We start from the raw sequence: 23,123 nt of genomic DNA on the forward strand, positions 1-23,123 counted from the left end.
CTGCGCGGGCTGTGCTACACTGAGCTCTCTCATTTAAGCACCAGCCAATTAAGTCAAACATCATTCATTGCAGCAGGTATGCCTCCTAGCCAACTGCAGATGTAATCAGCAACAGATGAGGTTCACATGCCATTGGCTTAGGTCCACAGCAGTAGAACCAGATACCTTCACCTGGCCATGTTGACACCTGAACCTAACTACCACAAGGGTCATGTTATTTAATTCGCTGAACAAGAAATATTATGTGCCTATTATGTATGGGCACTGTGCAAAATGATGGGGAGACAAATATCTGCGTGGTAATCCCTGTGCTTAAGGATTTGATAGTATAGAACAGTGGCATTCCTGGGAGGCGAAAGCTGAGTTTTTTGAGAGATACCATTAATTAGCCTGTAGTGAGAGATTCTGCAAGAAACAGGTCCTCTTACATCTCACTGAGTTTATTAAAGTTATTGAGGATATTCCTTATTACATTATACATTGTTTACTCCATGAAGATCTTAAAAAGAAATTTTGTGATATCAGCAATACTTATGCTTCTTTTTGAACAGTTGTCTTAATGTAAAAGTATCTAATTGCATTGGTAGAAAGCCTAAAGCCATATTATAACCAAAGTCTTAGCAAGTGTATAGAACTCTTTTGTATGCATTTCATTCCAGGCTCTATTTTATGGCCCAATTTTTGTTTTTCCTACATTAAATCATTTTTATTTACTTCTAATTTAGGTTATTGATATTGTACATGACATGTTTTAACTGCTTTAAATCATTTTAGGAATAGTGTGGATTGTTAATAAATAACATTTTTATAATTTTAAGATATTTAACAAAATGTCACTAAGCAGCAAGGTTTGCTTTTTCCTTTTTTCTTCATAATAGTTTCTTACAAAATTTCTAAAATCTAGTAGCAAGTCAACTTATACTATTAAATAATTTAAATTTTTAAATCATTTTTATATATACATGTATATATATAAATATAATGCTTATTTTTATTATAAAACGTGTACATGTTTATTGTAGAAAATAGGAAACTACAGAGATGTATAAAGAAGAAAATTTTAAAAATCAGTATTTCTACCACTAAGCAGTAACTACTGTTAGTATTTTAGAGTATTTCCATCCAGTCTTTATACTGTATACATATATAGAAACAAAGCAGAACATCATAAGGTATATTTAGTTTTATATTCTACTTATTTCTCTTAACATGATATTGTATGAATTTCCCAATGGTCTTAAATGTGCTTCAAAAATATAATTTTTAATGGTATACTATATTTTATTATATGGTGGTAACATACTGTACCTCTACCTCTCCTATCTGTATCACTACAATTATTATTTCACTGTTAACACTTACTCTAGAGGGATATTTTTGTATATAAATATTTTGCCACGTCTATGATTATTTCCTTAGAACCAGTTTGTAGCACTAGGGTGTGAATAGTTTTTTTGTTGTTATTATTTTGTTTTTTTACCCTTTCCTTTAATCTGTTTCTTTTTATTATGGAAATTTTCAAGAAAAAACAAAAGTAGAGCAAATAGTATAATGAAATCCCATGTACCATTCCCCCCACTAGATAAGAATATTTTAAAGATCCTTGATAGATATTACCTAATTGATTTCTAGAAAGAATATACTAATTCACATTTATACTAACAGTATGTGTGAATCTGTATCCCACTTTACCCTTGACGATATATGTTCACCAGTCTGAGATGTGGAAGTAAAAATTATTGGTTTTGATGTGCTATTTAAAATTACTGGTCAGGGTACCGGCCCATGCAAAAAGATAATAATAATAAATAAATAAAATAAAATAAAGTTATTGGTCAGTTTGTTAGCTTGCTGTTAATTTATTGTGTGTTTTTGTGGATATGGAAGTTCAAAATCTTATTTTAGTAAGGTTTGGGAAACGTGTTTGCTTTTGTCCTTTAAGAACCCTTTACCATCTTGAGATCTAGTAAAAATCCACCTTTGGTTTCTTTTAGTTACTTTAAAGTTTTACTTTTAATACTTAAGTTTAACTCATTGAGAATTTATTTAAGTATGTTTAATAAGGTATATATCTAATTCAAAGTTATTTTTTTCCCTTTAAACCAAAAGTTTTTTTAGCGCTATTGGTGAAATAGCCTATCCTTTTTCCCACTGGTTTTAATGCTTTATCATCATACTCTAGGAAATTTGTGTAGGTTACCTTTTTTGTTTTACCAGTTGTATTTTAAAACATCCTGAAATAGAATTTTTAACAGTATATATTTTTATTTTTAAATAATGTCTGTTGTAGCATACAAATGCTCTCTCACACTCAATTTAAATATTTTCTTGTATTTTGGTAAAGATATACTTGGGTGACTGGAAAAGAGCCACTTACATACTATGACATGAACTTGTCAGCTCAGGATCATCAAACCTTTTTCACCTGTGACACTGACTTTTTACGCCCTTCAGACACAGGTACGTGTTGTATCTATTAATGGGGTAGACAATCATGAAAATTATATTAAAGTTTCTTTAGGGGAGTTTATTGTATTATATGGAGTTACTTGGCTTAGAATTGTTTGCATCATTGATAAGAAATCCAGATTTAATTGAAACTAAATATGATTATAAAATAGGTTGATACACAGATGTTTTAAGCAATTTTGCTAAAAATAGCTAACTCTTGTATAGCACTTGCTATGCACCAGGCATTGTTCTAAGTAATTTATGTAAATTTACTAATTAAATCTTTTTAATGACTTCATAAGATAAGTATTGAGGGATCAAGTAATATGTCCTAAATCAGACAACTAATAAGTAATAAAGCTAGGTTTCAAACTCAGGTCTGGTTCTTAACTACTACCCTATTGCTGCTTTTACCTGCCACATATAAGCTCTGTAGACAATTGATATGCTGAAGAAAATCACCAGCCGTAAGGGTCTGAAAAATAGCCAGTCTCCCGGCATTGAAATGACTTCATTGGATATGTATTTGCTGGATTAAATATGTTAAGGGTGGATGCTAACAGGAAACTCAAGGGCATTTAGTACGGTTTTACAAACTGCTTTAATTGCAAACAGAGAAGGAAAAAGAATCGCTTTTGCGATTATATATTTAGGTGTTAGGGAAAAATGGAAAATCAGTATTGCATGTTAATTTTAAGGATTGAGTTAACTCTGGAAATTGAGGCTTCCTTTCCTTCCAACAAACTTAGCTGCAAACATTGGCAGGTTTTCAGATAGCAACCATGGCTAGCCAATAAGTTGTGTCTTAAAACATTTTTGTTTGTATACCTTCTAAAGGAATTTTTAAAAACTGTTTCCCTTCACACATCTTAAAATTGAACTCATAAGGTTTAATAATTGCAAAGAATATGATTTTTGCACATTGTAAATGTAGGCATTTTTAAAATTAATGTGCCTTATATTTAAATGTATCTGATGGACTCTAATGATTCTATGCCCACTTTTACCCGTTGGAAATACATAAAATACTTTTTAAGAGTAATAGATTTTACATAAGCCCTTTTTTTCTTCTTGAACTCATCCATTCCATACCACTATATGATTTTATTATAATGTAATTATTTTGACGTTTGAGAGTTCATTGTTGATCACACATTTTTTTGAATTAACAATTATGTATATAAATTTTTTTTAATTAAAATATACTTTGACCATAAGACTCTAAATGTTATCTTGTGCTTTAATTTTATTTTTTTTCAAGTCCTTGGAGCAAAAAATAGCCATTTCAATTCGAGAAAATATCCTCCATATAAACTAATTGGTTGAATAGGTCCTTCTTATCAATCCCAGCTACTTTCTGACAGAGAAGCTCGACTTCATTTTTCAATCCAGATAAACAGGTTAACAGGCATTCCCATGACAACCATCTCTCTTCTGAATTAGGATTCTAAGATAGAAAGACAGATGAGTTTTTGAGCTTTGCCTGGAGTTTATAACTTGGCCAAAATAAGGCTCCTCTGCCTTTATAATTTCCTACTCATGCTTCTTTGCCTTGCTGTGAGGGGGATCTCCCCTCAGGAACATTGTATTCTTTGATAGCAAAAGGGGAGGGGGGTTGATAAAATTGTTATCACTCTCTTTCCACTCTACAATATACCGAAATTCAGAGCATCCAGAGGTCAGAATACATAAATATATGTGTAAGACAAGGAAAAGACAGGACTTTCCACTGTAGAATGTCTTGATTTAAAAAGCTGCCTCAAAACCCGAATTTTGAGTTTTCCCTTGACACAGTAGATTTTTACACTATAGAGCAATACATCTTGAAAAGATTCAGAATAAGTCAGAAATAATCCTTTCTTTTGTAAAGTAGGAAAAGAGAGCATATATCTTTTGTTAAAATGGGGGTAGGGTAAGAAAAGAAAAGCAACATTCTACATAGATCAGAGGTCAGGGGCACATTCCTAAATAGATCAGTTATAGAAATGAGTCATATAAAGTTGAGGTTCTAGAAGTTGATTTCCTTAAAACCATGCATATCATTTTGGTTCTTGTAAAGTCATAATGCTATTCAAGAGGTATGCATCCCCCAGTTAAAGACCAAACTCAAGGACTGGCTTTATCTGTGGTTCATAATCCAGAAATGGACTGTTGGTTCCATGTTGATGTTTTCAGCCAGTTATATAAAATATGATTAATATCAGTAGTTTTATATTTAAAAAGACAAATATGAATATATATATATAAGATGTGGGAAATTTCTCTTGACCATTGTCCATATAATTGTCAAATTAGTAAATTTCATTCTTATCCTATTGATTTGTATATCTAAGACGCAGACCAAACATATACTCAGGGCCACCGGTAGTGTTTTTTTGGATTATTATGATCATAGTTTTTTTTTTCCCAACATTTAAAAATCAAGAGATTTACTTAAAATTCCAGATTTATGCTGTTATTGAAAGTTGGAAAATATAGCAAAACTGGACCTGCAGTTCTACTTTCTAGAAATCAGCTAGAGCTGGGTGGTGGCTCTCCCCTTTAGACAGTGCATATACTTTTAGTTTATCCATACATGTGTCCTTCCTGACCTTTACGGGCATTGACATTTGTGACACCTGATCTTGGGATAACTGCTGGTCTCATTTCCGCTTGTTAATATGTTAGAATATTAGTTAACTTGAAAAATAGATACATTTGAGTGAATTGAAGATTGCATATGTTAATTTTTTTGAGTATACCAAGAACTCTTAAAGAGGACCATTGAATACTAAATCAACATTTTGCTTTAAGTTATACTGTCTTATTTTAGAAAGAAATGTACATTTCCCCCCCCCCTTACTTTATTTGCTCTTTTCCCTGAATATAGGACTGCTTTCAAAGCTGGCTAGAGAAGTTGAAAATGTACAAATGGCAAAAACTGCTTGTTACCTCACTAGAGATAACAGAAATGAAAATGAGATAGTGACAGTGCTTATTGTTGCTTAGAAAATAGAGAAACATTTACTCTCCTGTACTTCTTAAAATAATGTAAATTAATACAATCTTACTGAAAGCAGTCAGAGTGTATATCCAAAATCTTTTAAAAGATGCATACATTTTAACCAACAGTTCCATTTCTAAAAAGGAAATACTTGGACAGATATGCAAAGATAAATGTTGAAATATGATCATCATTGTGTTTTTATATTAGCAAAAAATTGGGCATAGCTTAAGTGTCCATCAAAATGAAATTCTTTAGATGAATTATGACAGATTTTTAATATGTGAGAATACCAAATGACCATTAAAAATGTTGATAAAAATTCAGTCAAAATTTGACTTGTAAATATCAAAAACTGCAAGTCTAGTATTATACTTTGTATTACTTTAATGTTTCAGCAGAATTCTTTTTTTGTGTGCTACAGCTCTGTATCTTTATTTTAATTTTATTTTTTTAATTTTTAATTTTTTTACACATAACATACAAAAATGAACATCCTTACCATATGATCACTCCATCATTGGTATATAATCAATAACTTAAAATATCATCACACAGTTGTATATTCATCACCATGATCGTTTCTTAGAACATTTGCATCAATTCAGAAAAAGAAAAAACTCGTATATACCATAGCCCTTACTCCTCCCTCTCATTGATTGCTAATATTTCCATCTACCCAATGTATTTTAGCCTTTGTTTCCCCTATTTTTTTCAATACCCTTTATCATTCCCTTTCATTGATCACTAGCATTTCAATCTACTAAATTTATTTTAACATTTGTTCCCCCATTATTTATTTATTTTTAATCTCTATGTTTTATTATCTGTCCATGCCGTAGATAAATGGAGCATCAGACACAAGGCTTTCACAATCACACAGTCACATTACGAAAGCTACCTCATTATACAGTCATCTTCAAGAAACATGGCCACTGGAACACATTTCCATACAGCTCTACATTTTCAAGCACTTCCCTCCAGTCTCTCCGATATAATTTAACTAAAAAGTTGATATCTGTATAATGTGTAAGAAAACCTCCAGGATAACCTCTTGACCCTGAAATCTCTCAGCCATTGACACTTTATTTTGTCTCATTTCTCTTGTCCCCCTTTTGGTCTAGAAGCTTTTTTCAGTCCCTTGATGCTGAGTTCTAGCTCATTCTAGGAGAAGAATTCTTTCTTTACCTGGTCATTGTCAGATGGATGCTGACTTGCGTCAGTTTGTCAAGTTCAGGAAACATTAGCTGTCAGCAAGCTGGTGACATGTTTGATATGAAAAATGTATTTTTGTTACACAAGTGGAATTATACTGTCTCCTTTTCTGAGCCAAGACTAATATTTTGTTTCCAAAGGAAAACTCAAACATTTTCCACATTACTCTTCCTGGACAGTTATAGGTTTTGTTCCAAAAGCAACATTCATAGATTTTTTGTTTTTCTTATCAAACATGAAGTATACCAGATAATTTCAAGAATCTACTTTGTTTACTTGTTTGTTTAATTTTCAAGAAGCTTTAATTAGTGTGAAATTTCCATTTTGGTAGAGTAAATGGTAGCAAAATTAATATTATTATTCCAGAGAGATCCTAAGTGGCTTTTGTTGAATCCTAGCAGAAACTGACATTTTCCAGAGATGCACTATATTCTAAATTAACACCTTTCTTTGGCTCTTATTATAGAAAATGAAAACCTAAGCATACTTCCTAGATTGAATCACTAATTAGACAAAGACTTTGTTTTTTAAGTGTTTTGTCTTTTTTTAGCAGTGTATATTTAGAAATACATATTTTTCTTTCTAAAATAGAACCTTTTCAGAATGATAAAAGTAGAGCTGGATTATTTCGGGTTGATTATAATCTGAAGTTACTCAAACTGAATTTTAACATGCATTTAGATCCATAAAAATTCATGTATAATCATATCACAATTTAGTTTAATACCTTATATGTTGTTATTCGTATAAGTCAGGCAAAGAATATGATTATTTTTACTATATGTAAAAATTCCAAATTAGATATAAATTTCTCTTCAGGTTAATGCAAGTTTGTAAATAATGTCATGCTTCCTTAGGTTTAAGAACATGTTCTTTCAAGTTCTGATTACTCATCTGGTTCATTCACACATTTTACATAAGATTATTTATGTTTATCATCTCAACTGCTTTTTGAAATATTTTTCCTACAGTTATGCAGAAGGCATGGAGGGAAAGAAATCCTCCAGCTCGAATCAAAGCAGCCTATCAAGCTTTAGAATTAAACAATGAGTAAGTTTGAAATATATGGAAAATAAGTTTGTTTTGAAGAACACACACACATGATTTTGTTTCTTTTTGTATGTTCCTAAGACTGGGAGTCATTAGTTGTCCTCTTTTCCTTTTACATACTAGCAATGCAATTTAGAGTGTTCACTGCCATCTATGCTTTGCTTCTAAAATTGTAAACTTATTTATGCTTTAAAATAGCATTTATGCTAGGGTGGGCCATGGTAGCTCAGCAGGCAGAGTTCTCATCCGCCATGCTGGAGACCCGGGTTCGATTCCCGGTACTGTCCATATAAAAAAATAAATAAATAGCATTTATACTAGAAATACTTGTTAAAATGGACAGTGCTGTTCTAATTGTTGATAATACTTGATAAAGTTAAAAGGATACTAAAATAGTTATGCCTCCAGTTTCAATTTTGTTCTTTGTTTAAATCATTTATTTAAAGCACTCAATCAGTTCTATGAAATTTATTTGCTACTGGCTTGGAGGCATGAGAAGGGATTTCAAAATAAGTAAAATACAACTTGGTCAACTGTATTTGTTGTTTTTCTTTATGTTAACGGCATTTATTTTTTATAATGCTTTGTACTTTATGTTTTGAGAAGACAAAATGTAAAATCACGACAACACAATATTTAAATAGGTCAGAACAATAAGAATTAATCTATATGGACTAAATAAATGCCAAGATAAAAATATGGTCCCCGTTGGGGCTAATCAAGGAAAGCTTCCTGGATAAAATGAATTTATAGTTGCTTCTATTCCCCATCCCTCTTCACACACAGAGATATATTATCTTTATTAAGAAGACTCCTAAGGGAAACTGAAAATGTTGAAATAAGGAATTCTGAAAGCCCTTCAGTCTACAAAGGCAGCTAATAAACTGGCAAAGACTGTCAAAATCAATTTTATGGGAACTCTGGAAACTAATACAAACTTTACAGCAACCTAGTGAGTACTTCATCAAGAAAAATAAAATCAGTGGAATCTCAGTAAGAGAGCTCTGTAGCATTTTAATTTACCCTTTTTTCCCATCCCTTCTTTATCAGCATGGTGGTGGCCTTGAAGACAACAACTCAACATTCCTGATACAGATTCTTAGTACTGGAGGGAGCAGAAGAGACCTTATTCTCAAATATATTGCTTATTGTACATTTGGACCTGTCTGGTGGCTCTCTGAAAAATTTTATTTCACCTAACTTAAAATTCTCCCATCCTGAAGCAGCTACCCTGGGGAGCATTTGTTTAAAACATTTAAAGGCAAATGCATCAGCTGCTGCCACTTAGATAAGTGATAACAGTGGAGGAAAACAATGGCAAAGCAAAAATCTCAGGAGGAAAGGCTGGGGAACGAAATACTTTGGGGGATAAGGGTTTTGAAAAATCCCCCATATTTTTGGGAATTTTGAAGGCAATGTGCAGGCTCAAGGATATGTGCATGTAGAGAAAAGACCTGAGAAGGATCTAAGGTCTCACCTCCAGCTGTGAGTTTCTTTGGAAGCAGGGAGTGAGGGTTAGGGCAGAGATATAAACTGCTTCTGAGTGTTGAAGGAGTGCCCCCACATAAACAGAGCTCATCTTCAAAGATTAGGTTTTTGTTTTGTTTTCTTGGTATCAGACATTTAAAGAAATCTGTGTCGAAACCTTAGCTGACCATTATGCTAATGGAAGACAGACTTTAATAGCCACTCATGACAAGAATATAGAAAAGTCACTAAACAAACAACTGTAACAAGGAACAACAACAGACACGTAGTGAGAGAGGGGACAAGAATCTGCTTTCCAGAATTGCCGCATTAGAATATATAAAAGTCCAGTTTTCAACAAAAATTGTGAGCTATGCAAAGGAACAAGAAAGTTTGACCCATATACAGGAAGAAAAGATATTAACAGAAATTTATCCTTGAGGAAACTCGGGCATTGGATTTATAGACAGAGACTTTTTTTTTTTTATTTTTTTGCCTGGGCAGGCACTGGGAATTGAACCTGGGTCTCTGACATGCAGGCAAGAACTCTGCCTGTTGAGCCACCGTGGCCTGCCCTAGACAGAGACTTTTATATAAATTATTTTAGCTATCCTGAAAGAGCTGAAGGAAACCAGGTGCAAAGAAGTAAAGTAAGCCATAGGAATGATGTCTTACTAAATAGAGAATATCAATAAAGAGATAGAAATTATAAAAAGGAACCAAATAGATATTCTAAAATTGAAAAGTACAATAAATGAAATAAAAATTAAGTAGAAGGGTTCAGCAGCAGATTTGAGCCAGCAGAAGAAAACACTTGAGAATAGATCAATTGAGATAATCTAGTTGGAGGTACATAAGAAAAAAGAACGAAGAAAAATGAACAGAACTAAGAGACCTGTGGGACATCATCAAGAATACCAATATGTATAATGTGAGTCTTAGCAGGAGAAGAAAGAGGCCTATCAGACACCATCAAGAATACCAATGTATAATGTGAGTCTTAGCGGGAGAAGAAAGAGGCCTATCAGACACCATCAAGAATACCAGTGTATAATGTGAGTCTTAGCAGGAGAAGAAAGAGGCCTATCAGACACCATCAAGAATACCAGTGTATAATGTGAATCTTAGCAGGGGAAGAAAGAATATTTAAAGAAATAATGACTGAAAACTTCCTAAATTTGATGAAAGATAAATCTACCTTAACAAAACCCAAGTTCCACACCAAGACACATTATAATCAAACTGTCAAAAGATGGTGGCATAAGATGTGCCAGGGTGCCATTTCCTTATAGAATCTTTGATTAGCAAAAACTGGCAGAGCCATTTTCCTCAAAGCTCCAGTAAAAGGGTTGCAGTAACTAGGCGACAGCCGAATCAAGAAAACATAGCTTTAAAATGGCAAGAGAAGCCTGCCTGGGGCTTACCACCAACCGTACAGAAATAAAAAGGATTGTAAGGGGATACTATGAACAAATGAATGCCAACAAAGTAGATAACCTGGTTGATAGGACAAATTCCTATCAACTACCAAAACTGACTCAAGAGGAAACAGAAAATTTGAACAGATGAATAAATAATAAAGAGGTTGAATCAGTAATGAAAAACCTCCCCCAAAAGAAAAGCCCAGGACCAGATAGATGGCCAGAATTCACTGATGAATTCTACTAAACATTTCAAGAAGAATTGAATCAATCTTTCTTAAACTCTTCCAAAAAATTAATTCCTTTGGTATTACCCTAATACCAAAGCCACACAAAAACATCACGAGAAAACAAAACTACACTCCAGTGTCTCTTAATGAATATAGCTGCAAAAATTCTCATCAAAATACTGTAAACCTAATCTAGCAGCATATTAAAAGTATTACATCCCATAGACCAAGTCCAGGTGAAATTTATCCCAGGAATACAAGGTTAGTTCACATATAAAAATCAGTGAATGTAATGCGTTGTATTAACAGAACAACAGACACATGATCATTTCAGTTGATGTAAATAAAGCATTTGATAAAATCTAATGCTCTTTCACAATAAAAACAAACAAATTCTCAACAAACTAGGAATAGAAGAGTACTTCCTCAACCTGATAAAGGGCATCTGTGAAAACATCACAACTAATATACTTATTGGTGAAAGACTGAATGCTTTCCCACTAAGATCAGGAGCAATACAAGAATGTCTGTTCTCACCACTTCTGTTCGACATTGTACTGGAAGTTCTAGCAGAAACAGGCATGGAAAAAAAAGGCATCTGAATTAGAAATGAAAAAGTGAAACTATCCCTATCTCTGTTTGCAGATGATATGATCTTATATATTATAGCTAATAAATAGCTCAGCAAATTTGTAGGATATGAAATTAATATAGAAAAATCAGTTCTACATCTCTACTCTAGTAGTGAACAATCAGAAGATGAAGTTAAGTACACAGTTCCATTCACAATAGTATTAAAAAATACATAGGTATTGATGTCACCAAGAGGCGTAAGACTTGCACACTATAAACAATGAAGCATTGTTGAAAAAAATTAAAAAGAGCTTAATAATTGGAAAGACATCCGTGTTCATGGATTAGAAGTTAACGTTATTAAAATGGTGATACTTCCGAAATATATCCACACATTCAGTGCAATTCTTATCCAAATTTGCATAAATGGACTAGCTGATTCTGAAATTCATATGGAATTAAATATGACCCTGAATAATCAAAACAGTCTTGAAAAAAAAGAACAAAGCTGGAGTTACTCTCTCTTCCTGATTTTAAAATATACCACAAAGCTACTCCAATTAAAACAGTGTGGTACTGGCTAAAAGCTGCCAGTAGATTAATGGAATAAAGTTGTGAGTCCAGAGGGCAATGTGACGGTGGCTCAGTTCCAGAATTCTTGCCTGCTATCCGGGAGACCCAGGTTCGAGTCCTAGTGCCTGAGTCCAGAAATAAACTGACATACCTATGGTCAATTGCTTTTTGAGGAGGGTGTCAAGACCTATTGATGGGGAAATAATAGACTTTTCTATTATTTTCTGGATAACCACATGCAAAAGCATGAAATTGGACTCTTACTGCACAGCGTACAAAAAAGTTAACTCAAAATTGACAAAAGATCTAAAAGTAAGGGCTAAAACTGTAAAAGTCTTAGAAGAAAACATAAGGGTAAATCTTCATGACCTTGAATTTGGCAATGGATTTTTAGATATGACACCAAAATCACAAACAACAAAAGAAAAAAATAGATAAATTGGACATCAACAAAATTATGCATCAAAGTAGAGGCTTAAAATAGAGAAAAGATAACCCATAGAATAAGAGAAAACATTTGCAAATCATGTAACTGATAAGAAGGTAGTATGCAAACTATATAGAGAACTCTTACAACTTAACAGCAGAGGGACTTGCTTGTTGTTGTTCATGAGAATATGCAAAAATTAAGATTCTCATACATGTGGGCATGTGAAATTGTTCACCTGCTGTGGAATACAGTTTAGCAGTTCCTCAAAGTGTTAGACATAGAGTTACCATGTTATACAGCAAATCCTAAGTGTATCCTCAAGAGAATGAAAGCAGGTATTCAAAGAAAAACTTGTATACAAATATCCATGACAACATTATTCATAATAGCCTCCAAAATGGAAACAGCCCAAAATCCATCAACTGATGATCGTAAACAAAATGTGGTTCATTGGGATATTATTCCGGCATAAAAAGAAATGAAATACTACTTGCTACAACGTAGATGAACTTTGAAACATACTTAGTGAAGGAAGCTAGACACAACAACCCATGTATTGCACGATTCCATTTATGTGAAACGTCCAGAGTAGGCAAATCCATGGGCACAGAGAGCAGATTTGTGGTGAAACTGCCTGGGACTGGGGAGAGAGACAGATTATAAATGACTGCTTAATTGTTGTGGGGTGAAGAAAATATTCCAAGTTAGTTAGTGGTGATGATTTTATAACATTGTGAATGTAAGAAAAGCCACTGAATTGTAAATGATGAATTTAAATGGTGATTTTGTGTTATGAATTTTACCTCAATAAAATTCCCTTTCGTTAGGTTGTTATATAATTGATTTCTTGGAATAACATCTCCATGTAAAATACTTTCAAACAAATGCATTCACACTTTATGCAAAACACCTTTAAATCTATAGCTATATTGTAATTTAAAATTAGGTTTATATTTTGTTTCTACTGCATGATTTATGCCCTTCTAGATCTTTTAAAAGCATTATTTATGGCAGTTTAAAAACATTCGAACTGGATTTTAGAATGACAGCCTGGTGTTTGAGACAGCACTATATCTAATGCTTCAGAGAAATCTAATATATTACAAGAGAGAAATCTCTGTTAAGTAGTGAAATTATTATGCACTTCAACTTAGGGCTGTTATTTGAAGGATGCTGAAATGGTGTCATTTGTATTTTCCACATCTGTAAAACCTTTCTTGTCCCTCCATTGTTTGATAGACATCTTGCTAGCGCTTTTTGTTTTATCCTTTTACAATAATTTCTGTCCTCTTGCTTAAGTGTTATCTGATGGAAATACAATGCAAGCCATGTTTGTGTTTTAAAATTTTCTAGTATTCATGTTAAAGAGTAAAAAGAAAAAGGTTAAATTAGCTTTAATAATATATTTTACTTAACTGTATTCAAAATATCATTTAACTTATAGCCTATATATATATACTTTAAAAATCTCTTGAGTTATCTGGCATTCTTCTAAGTCTTCAGAATCCTGTGTGCATTTCACATACACATCTCAGCTCAATTCAGACTAGCCATATTTAAAGTGCTCCGTAAACACATGTGGCTAATGACTACTATATGGACAAAACAGGCTTAGAAAATCAGAACTAGGACATTGTCTTCACTAGAGATGTCCTTATTATTTCTAGGAATGGAAGGAAAAATGTTATTTTTCCTATTAATGTATGTGTTTCTTTTCCGTGACTATTAAAATGCCCTTGTCAAGTATGCATGGATTACTTTATATCCATGGTACTCGGATTACTTGCGTTTTATAGGTAAAAGTACATCAATGTATATTCTTAAATTTGTGATTTCTAACATCATGAAAATAAAAGTCTAATAAACCTTTATTCAATTAAGGTTAATTTTTCCAAAGAAGGAAATATTATCTCTTTGTTGCTTTGTTTTTTTTGCACAAAACAGTACTTACTCTTATTAGCTCGTGTTTACATAGAGGATGTACATGAGCTATTACAAAGAGAAATATCTGTGTTTTAATGGGGTGAAGAAAAGAAAGTTTGAAGTAATCATTGGTGAGGAATAAGATAGGAATGGAAGAGAAGGGAATTCAGACTGTAGTAAGTTTTATTGCAGTATGATTATGAGTAATTCCAAGGGAAGAGTGGCGGAGCATGGGGAGGGGAGGGTTGGGAAAAAGGGATAGTCCTGGAACGATATGTTTCTGAGTCAATTGTTAAAAATGTCCAGTTGGCCAAGGGACTCTCTTCCCAATCCCAACCTTTTTTCATCCTCCCTGCCCCCGATTAGATGGATATTACAAAATATATAGTGACTAAGTACAAGGATGATCACTAGATTATATAGTTCCCTGAACTATTTCTCAGATAATTTTTGATTATCTCCTTTTCTCCTCCTCTCCACCAAGGAAACTGTAAGATAAAGGGTCAGAGAAAGGAGATAAAAAATAAAGAAAAGAAAAAAAAAGATAGAAAATGGGGAAAAAATGCTAGAAAATATACATAACATACATATACCAAAATTCCCCTAATAAATTAAAACATTGATTGTTTTCTTTTCCTCAAGAGCTGGAAAGTGTTAATAAAGCTAGGGAAATGTGACCTAGGGCAAAGAGATACACCCTAGAGAAAATAGTTGCTCTACCATTTTATTTAAATTGCCTTGCTTGCTTTCTTCATAGCTGTGCCACTGCATATGTTCTACTGGCTGAGGAAGAAGCAACAACGATTGTAGATGCTGAGAGGATATTTAAACAGGCACTCAAAGCAGGAGAAACAATTTATAGGCGGTCGCAGCAGTGTCAGCACCAAAGTCCTCAGCATGAAGCCCAACTGAGTAAGCCAAATTTGAACTGATTTTTACCTTTTAACTCCTGCAATTGGCTATTTTGTTTGAAAAAACCAAACCGCTGCCACAAAAAAAACTGTAACACTTAGAAATCAGCTACTTTTCATAGGAGATAACTAATCTTTTCATGATATCTACAAGCCAGCAAAACAGAAATATGTGTTAACCTGAGAATGTTTAAGGAAGGTAGCAGTTTTGCTTTGGTTATTGACAGAAGATGTGCTGCTCTTAGACTTAGCTAATTTATTTCATGGAAGAAATACAACTTAAAGTATATTCAGGATTCATTCAGGAGAGCAGTCTATTCATGATAGCAACTATTCCCTTTTAAGCAGTAGTAGAGATACAGCATTTGTTTTGCTCCATGGCCTGTATGTATCTGCATATAGTGTCAGGGAGTGGTCCCCTTCACATACTTAGCACAAAACCCAGCTTTATACTTGGCACATATTCATTCTTCTGTTGATTTTTCTCCATGTTGTGTTTGGTATCATATGGATCATAGCAACTGAGGTTCTTTCTTTCCACTGTTAGGATGTTGTGATTAATACACTTTTTTACCAAAGATGCTAGAATCAACAGTGCTGCTGCTTCCTGCTATTTCTGTTACCAGAGGGTTTGAGTTTCATGATTTTGGCAGATAGTGGGCAATAAATTGAAATGTGTTTATGAAATATGTTATCTGCTAGCAGTTAAATTCTAAATCTTTTTTGTTTCTGGAAATTAAAATTTGGTTAGTGGTCTCATTCTAGGCCAAATAGTGATGTATACAGTATGTTTCAATAAATACATGACATGTAACACAACTGGGGGAATTTTTAATTTTGTATTCTGCTACTGATGAAACTATATCTGTAAAAAGTCATGGCATTTATCCTTGTATAATTTCAAATGTAGTTATGGGATAGTTGCATAAATATTTGTGAGTTCTTTCTAGAAGTAGTTTTATAGTTTGTTAGTTAATAGTTTTTAAGAAAATAGTTTGCATTAGTCATAGGAATTTTGTTTTTGAAATTTTTTGTTTGCCATTTAAAACAATAGAAAATATTAAAATATCAGATTACTTATGCAGAGACATAAAATAATAAGTTAATGTTATTTTTCCTATTAATGTATGTGTTTCTTTTCCGTGACTATTAAAATGCCCTTGTCAAGTATGCATGGATTACTTTATATCCATGGTATTCTGATTACTTGCGTTTTATAGGTAAAAGTACGTCAATATATATTCTTAAATTTGTGATTTCTAACATGCATGAAAATAAAAGTCTAATAAACCTTTATTCAATAGCTGGCACCCAAATTCAACAGCCAATATTCTGCCATCTGAGACAATTTAATTTTAAATGAACCTTGCATGGGAGGCAAATAGAGTTAATGAATAATATGTTAGTAATACAAAAGTGATAGTTGTATCATTTTTCACTTTTTAAATAGGAAGAGATACCAATGTACTGGTATATATTAAAAGAAGATTGGCAATGTGTGCAAGAAAATTAGGAAGAATAAGAGAAGCAGTGAAAATAATGAGAGATGTAAGTAAATCTGATGATTATATTATTATATTTACTCCTTCAAAAAGAAAGTGTAGTTTAAATTGCCAATTAATTTAAGGCAGAATCACTGTTTTCCGATTGGTAATTTTTATGACAAGATATTTAATATGTATATATACTTTTAAAGGATAGAGTTGCCACAGGTTTGTTAAGAATTTTTCCTTTAATGAATCTGATTCAGCTCTGTTGAATTCTTTTGTTGTGATTTTCATCTTTTTATATACAGTTGATGAAAGAATTTCCTCCTCTTACCATGTTGAACATCCATGAAAATCTTCTAGAATCCCTTTTAGAATTACAGGCCTATGCAGATGTTCAGGCAGTCCTAGCAAAATATGATGGTGAGTAATAACTCTCTTAATAGTATGGTTAGAGCTTTTTTTCCATTATATAATCATAAATATGGTTCGGTCTATTATTTCCCTAATTTTCTCTTTCCATTCTTACCAATTAGTATTTAGTATTGTGAGTAGAAGTTGCTAGTATCTTCTTTATCAGGACATTAGTAGTAAAAACCTAAAAGAAGAAGCTTTTCTTCTGTCAAGATTCTTTTTTTTTTTTTTTTTGAGTGCCTAATATTAGTGAAGCACTAAGTATACAATGATGAATCGGAAGAGATGGACTTAACTCTCATAGGGTTTACAGTTTAGTGGAACATAGAGACAAATGAACAGCAGTTAGATTAAAATGTAGTATCATAGGTGAAAGAGTAGGCAAAGTATGGGTGCTGTGCTTGTAGGAGGGTACTTTGTTTTAGAGTGTCAAAGATGGCTTTCTAGTACAAGTTGCTTAGAATATGCATGAGTAATTCACAATAACATTTTTAGAATACTTCTAGTTAGAAAGCATAATTCATTATTTCATCTGATCCTTATAATAATCTTATGAAATGGTAAACAAGTATTTTTACTCTCTCCAGTTATTAAATAAGAAAACTCAAGTACAGAAAGGTTAAGCAATTGGTCTCCCAGTGACTATATACAAGGCTGAACTTAAATCCAGGTATTCCATTTCTTTTTTTTTTTCCGTGGGCAGGCACCAGGAATCAAACCCGGGTCTCTGGCATGGCAGTTAAGAACTCTGCCTACTGAGCCACCTTTGCCTGCCCAATTCCATTTCTTTATTCACTAATCTTGTCATAGCAAGAATTTAATATATATGGACTATTTTTATTATTATACTATACCAGTGCTCATTTACCACAAATAGAGTTGAGAGAATTTTAAAGAAGCATGGCTTTTCTCCTCATTCCTAGTGAGTTGCCGGTGAGGCATCAGCTTTTAACCCCAGTTGAAAACATCCAACTAGCATATCTATCACTATAACAGAACACATACATGTGTGTCACTTATTCACACTTGTCCCTATTGTGGGTTTCTATCTTTTAGCTTGGGAATCGCTATGACTTGGGAAGTTTGAAATGTGTTATACTTGGAAAGAACAGTTTATTTCTTTTAAACATCTGGAATTCTTAGGAAATGCTTCAGAATAATGGAGGCTCATGGAGAAATTTGGGAGAAATTCTTTCCATATGTAACTTACTGGATAATGGACTGTGTATGATACTTAAATGAACAAGCTTAGGGACTGAATATAAAATATCAGAATAAGACTTGATTCATTAAAAATAAAATAAAAGAGAATAAAACTAACAGTGTAGATATGTTTTTGTGTTTTCAGTATTTTCATGAGTCCCTGTTTTTTACCATTCTAAAATCCTAAAGAAGTTAGAGCAAACTTAATGGCTTTAGTCCTCTGTTAGTATAACTTTGGAATCCAAAACTTCAAGAGGGTTCTGCACTCTTCCTTTTATGACAGCATTATTTTGGGCATTCTTCAAAAATGAACTTACATAATTAATTTCTTGCTAGCTCTATATTAATTTTTTGTCATTTTATAAAAAATGATTTAAGATTATGTAGAAAATACAAAAATGTAGGAAAAATAAAAATTAAAGCCATCCTTGGTTGTATCTCCTAGATTTAACCACTATTAAGGACTTTTATTTTCTAATCTTAGTTTTTCTCTATGAAAGGTAGAGTTTTTACATAGTTATAATTCTACTATGCCTTTTTCTCTGAATAGTATTATTGTAAGCAAAATATTATAGACATTCATTGAGCACATTTCACCATTGTGCTAAGGGCTTAGACAGACATTATTTAATTTAGTTTTCAGAATAACTGCCAGAAATATATCATTCTCTATTTTGAGAAGAGGAAGCTGAGATTCAAAGAAGCTACTACTACTAGCTCAAGGATATATCCTAGTAAATAATAGAATCAAGATTCAAACTCAGATCTTCCAACTACATGTCCAGGTGCTTATTCTACCATATTTCATCTGTTGAGCTTTTACTATGAATTATCTTATTTTCAAAAATTATCTTGACTTTTTTTATTCTTAAGTTAAAAGTTTTTGTTATTGCAGATATAAGCCTTCCAAAGTCAGCAGCAATCTGTTATACAGCAGCCCTGCTGAAGACGAGGACTGTTTCAGATAAGTAAGTAGTTATGAAAACTACAGTTATTTGGAGAGAATGCTAAACTCAGTATTATGTTTTTCCTCTACTGATTTCAAGCAGTGCTCTTTTTTCCTACCTACTTCCTCTTGAATAAATCTTGATCTTTTGGGGGCTTTCAGACTTCTCTTGGTATAGTAGAAAAGAACAAGATTTTTGAATCTAAGTAAATCTAGTTTCAGATTCAAACTTTACAACATAACAGCTCTGGGTCTTTGAACAAGTTCATTAGTTTGAGTTTCTTCTTCACCTGTAAAATGAGATAGTAATATCCACTCTATCGAGTGGTTGTATGAGGATTTTGTATATTAAGTGCCAAAAGCAATGCCTAGAAAGAAAGTACACAACAGTACTTAGTAGCTGTGATGATGATATGATATGTGGTAGAGAACTAGGTTTAAATTTACCTGTTCTTAGATTGTAATTCTGAGTTATTCTGCTTTCCTTGTATTTTGGCTGCCTTTACAGACTTTCTCTTTATTCTGCAGATAAAATATTCAGAAATGTACCAAATGATGAGCATTTTCTGTCACTTTTTTTTTTTTTTGCATGGGCAGGCACTGGGAATTGAACCCAAGTCTCCAGCATGGCAGGCAAGAACTCTGCCTGCTGCACCACCATGGCCCGCCCTTCTGTCACCTTTTATTACTATGCCTTTGTATGAATTAGAATGAAATATTTACTGTCTGCTCCCTCTCAGATAAGAATTGATAGGAATATAATTCTATTTCATGAGATCTTCTGGTAATTGTGTAACATTTATTTTATTATATTTCCCAAAGTGTGCCTTCAGAAAACTTCTGCAGGTTTTCTTCACTTAAGTCGGAGGATTTCTGTTCGTTATGCCATCTTGCTTTGTATGTTGAACCAGAAGGCTTTCCTTTCATTTTTAATAAACTGGCTTTGTCTTTGGCCATTCACCAGAAACTTTCTACTCTTTAATTTAAGGGTCTGGATTATGATCTAAAAACGTTTTTATTTGTTTTTTTGTATGCTCATTTCTTCATTTTATGGTTTTCTTACAGATTCTCTCCAGAAACAGCCTCCAGAAGGGGGTTAAGCACAGCAGAAATTAATGCCGTGGAAGCAATTCATAGAGCTGTGGAATTTAACCCTCATGTTCCAAAAGTGAGAAATTCATGATGAAAACACTGCTTTTATTTAAGCTTATAAATTGGTAACAGTGTTTAGACTACAGCTTGAGTTTCCACAAATTTGGGTCAGAATTTATTTTAGTTTGTTATATTTTGATGCTAATTATTTACCATAAAGAGAGTGTTAAAAGAAATTTAGAGAGTGTGTAGGAGCATTAGTGCGCTATAGACTGTCAAATAGAATGTAAAGTGCCAAAATAGAATTTGAAGTGTGTTCACTTAGCTGTTCCTTTTATTATAGCTATAGAGAAGAAATCATCAAATGGCTTGGTTTTGAGAAAAGATCATTCATACTTCAGATCATTAAACCAAATTTCCTATTACTATAGAAGCTTTTTCTAGACAGATGCATGGCTTTTGAACTAAGATTGGTAGAAAAAGACTGAAGACAAGTAGATTAAAATAATCAATGATAGGAAACAGATGTGGAAGATCTCAGAAAAAAATTGCTGAGTTAATGATTATTTAGTCCCAGGTGAAACTGTGTACTCGTCTCGTTTTTCTTTATATTGTACACCTTGCAAACACACAGATACTGGCTAATCTTTGTGTGTTATCACCTAAGATTAAATTTTGAGTTTTAAAAACAATTCCTCATATTAGGAAACAAAGACTATTCAAGACTAGATGCCCTTACTACAATGTAATTATAGTTGTTGATTCCAGTGTAGTGTGTGGTGGTGGAATTTAGAAGCTAGTAAATGTTAAAGCTTTTAATCTTTAAAAAAGAATCTCCAGTGAGAATAAATTATAAGCTTTTTAGAGTAAAAGTATGGTCAAGAAAATAACTGTAGTGGTCAAGAAATATTCATACCATTCTCTTAATTAAATGACACCGGTTCCATAAATTTGATTAATTTTTTATTTATTATAAATCATATGCAGAAAAGTATACAAAACTGAAATGTATACCTTAATGATTTATTGTAAATCAGATGCTTAGGAACTGCCACTGGTCAAGAAACAGAATATTCCCAGCACCCTAGAAGTCTCCTTGCCTGCCCTTTCCCAAGCATAACCTCCTCCCTCCTCCGTAAAGAGAACCACTGTTTTGAGCTTATGTTCTTATTTCTTTCTTTTCCTTATATTTTTGGCATATAATTTTCCTTTATTGCTGACTTAATAAAACAAGGAGTAGTCCTCTTTTTTATTCTCTGGAATAATATATATAAAATTGGAATTCTTTCTTCCTTAAAAAATTGGCGGAATTTATTGGTAGAACCTACTGGCCAAGAGTTTTCTTTCTGGGGAGAAGACTTTTAGTTACAAATTCTATTTCTTTAGTTTAATAGCAAATTTGATTCCTTAACCATCCCATAGATATTCAAGTTTTTTTGTTTCTTGTGTTTGTGGTAAATTGTGTTTTCTCTAGAAATTTATCTATTTCATCAAAATTTTAACATTTGTTGGTATAAAGTTATCCTAAAATCTTTTCATTAATTTTTTAGTATTTACAGTATCAATTATAATATCCACTTTTAAATTTCTAACATTAGTTTATTTTTTTCTTGATCAGATTCACCAGGGATACATTCATTTTATTAGTCTTTTCAAATAACCAACCTCTGGCTTTGTTGATCTTCTCTGATTTCTGTTTTCTGTTTTACTCATCTCATTTCTGCTCTTCATTTCTTTTCTTCAGTTTTATTTGGATTTATTTTATTATTTTCTATTTCCCATATTTCTACAAAGGACTTAACTTATCAATTCAGCCATAGTTCATTTCTAATATGTCCATATGTGGCTGTAAACTTCTTTCTAAGTAGGGTTTTGTTTTAATTTTATTATCCTCATTTTTTTATTAGAAAAGTTTAGATTTACAGAAAGACATTGCACAAAATACAGAGTTCCCATATACACCTCCCATTTTTAACATTTCGCATTAGTATAGTAACTTTGTTACAATCGAGAGAATATTATTATAATGTATTATTAGTTATATTTCACGGTTTATTTTAGGGTTTATAGTTTGTGTTCTATGTTCCTATGATTGTTTTTTTTAATTTTTGTTCTAAAACATATATGCCACCTAAAATTTCCATTTTAGCCACTTATGATATATAATTCTGTGGTGTTAATCACATCCACAATGTTCTGTTATCACCTTACATTGCCAAAAATTTTTCATCACCCCAAACAGAAATTCTATATCAATTTAGAATTAACTCCCCATTTCCTATTCCCACCCTAGCCCTTGGCAAGCTCTGTTCTAGTTTCTGACTCTGAATTTGCCTAAGCGCAAGTTTAACTGCATCTTATGGAAATATTTTTTCTATAATTGAGTTCAAAATATTATCTTCAAAATATTATCTAATTTTCACTATGATTTCTAGTCTGATTTAGAGATGTATTCCATTTAGAAGGAACGGACAGTTCTCATTCTGTTGCAGAGCATAGGAAAACCATCTAATTCTTTTGTTTTTTTTTTTACTTTTTTCCTTGTATAATATAACATATATACGAAGCAAAGAAAGAAAAAAAAGCAATAGTTTTCAAGGCACTCTTCAAGAAATAATTACAGGACAGATCCTAGAGTTAGTTATGGACTACCATGCCATCATCTCAGATTTTTCCTTCTAGCTGCTCTTTTTTTTTTCAATTAGAGAATTGTGGGTTTACAAAACAATCATGCATAAAAGACAGGATTCCTAT

General features: G+C 32.5%; 1 protein-coding gene across 9 annotated transcripts in view; it reads left to right on the forward strand.

Annotated features, from left to right (window-relative positions):
• The window catches only part of ST7L (suppression of tumorigenicity 7 like), a 148,892-nt gene that overhangs the window by 42,408 nt on the left and 83,361 nt on the right, over positions 1-23,123 (forward strand). For all 9 annotated transcript variants that reach the window (XR_013159213.1, XM_077119887.1, XM_077119885.1 and 6 more), the window contains 7 exons: positions 2,345-2,460; positions 7,621-7,699; positions 15,074-15,228; positions 16,678-16,775; positions 17,023-17,137; positions 19,227-19,299; positions 20,343-20,445. Coding sequence is in view for 8 of the 9 variants with exons in the window: in XM_077119885.1 (XP_076976000.1) it covers positions 2,345-2,460; positions 7,621-7,699; positions 15,074-15,228; positions 16,678-16,775; positions 17,023-17,137; positions 19,227-19,299; positions 20,343-20,445 (739 nt within the window). In the remaining variant the exon portion in view is untranslated. The remainder of the gene's footprint in view (positions 1-2,344; positions 2,461-7,620; positions 7,700-15,073; positions 15,229-16,677; positions 16,776-17,022; positions 17,138-19,226; positions 19,300-20,342; positions 20,446-23,123) is intronic.

Source organism: Tamandua tetradactyla, chromosome 11 (genome assembly GCF_023851605.1).
Source record: "Tamandua tetradactyla isolate mTamTet1 chromosome 11, mTamTet1.pri, whole genome shotgun sequence".
Taxonomy (NCBI): domain Eukaryota; kingdom Metazoa; phylum Chordata; class Mammalia; order Pilosa; family Myrmecophagidae; genus Tamandua; species Tamandua tetradactyla.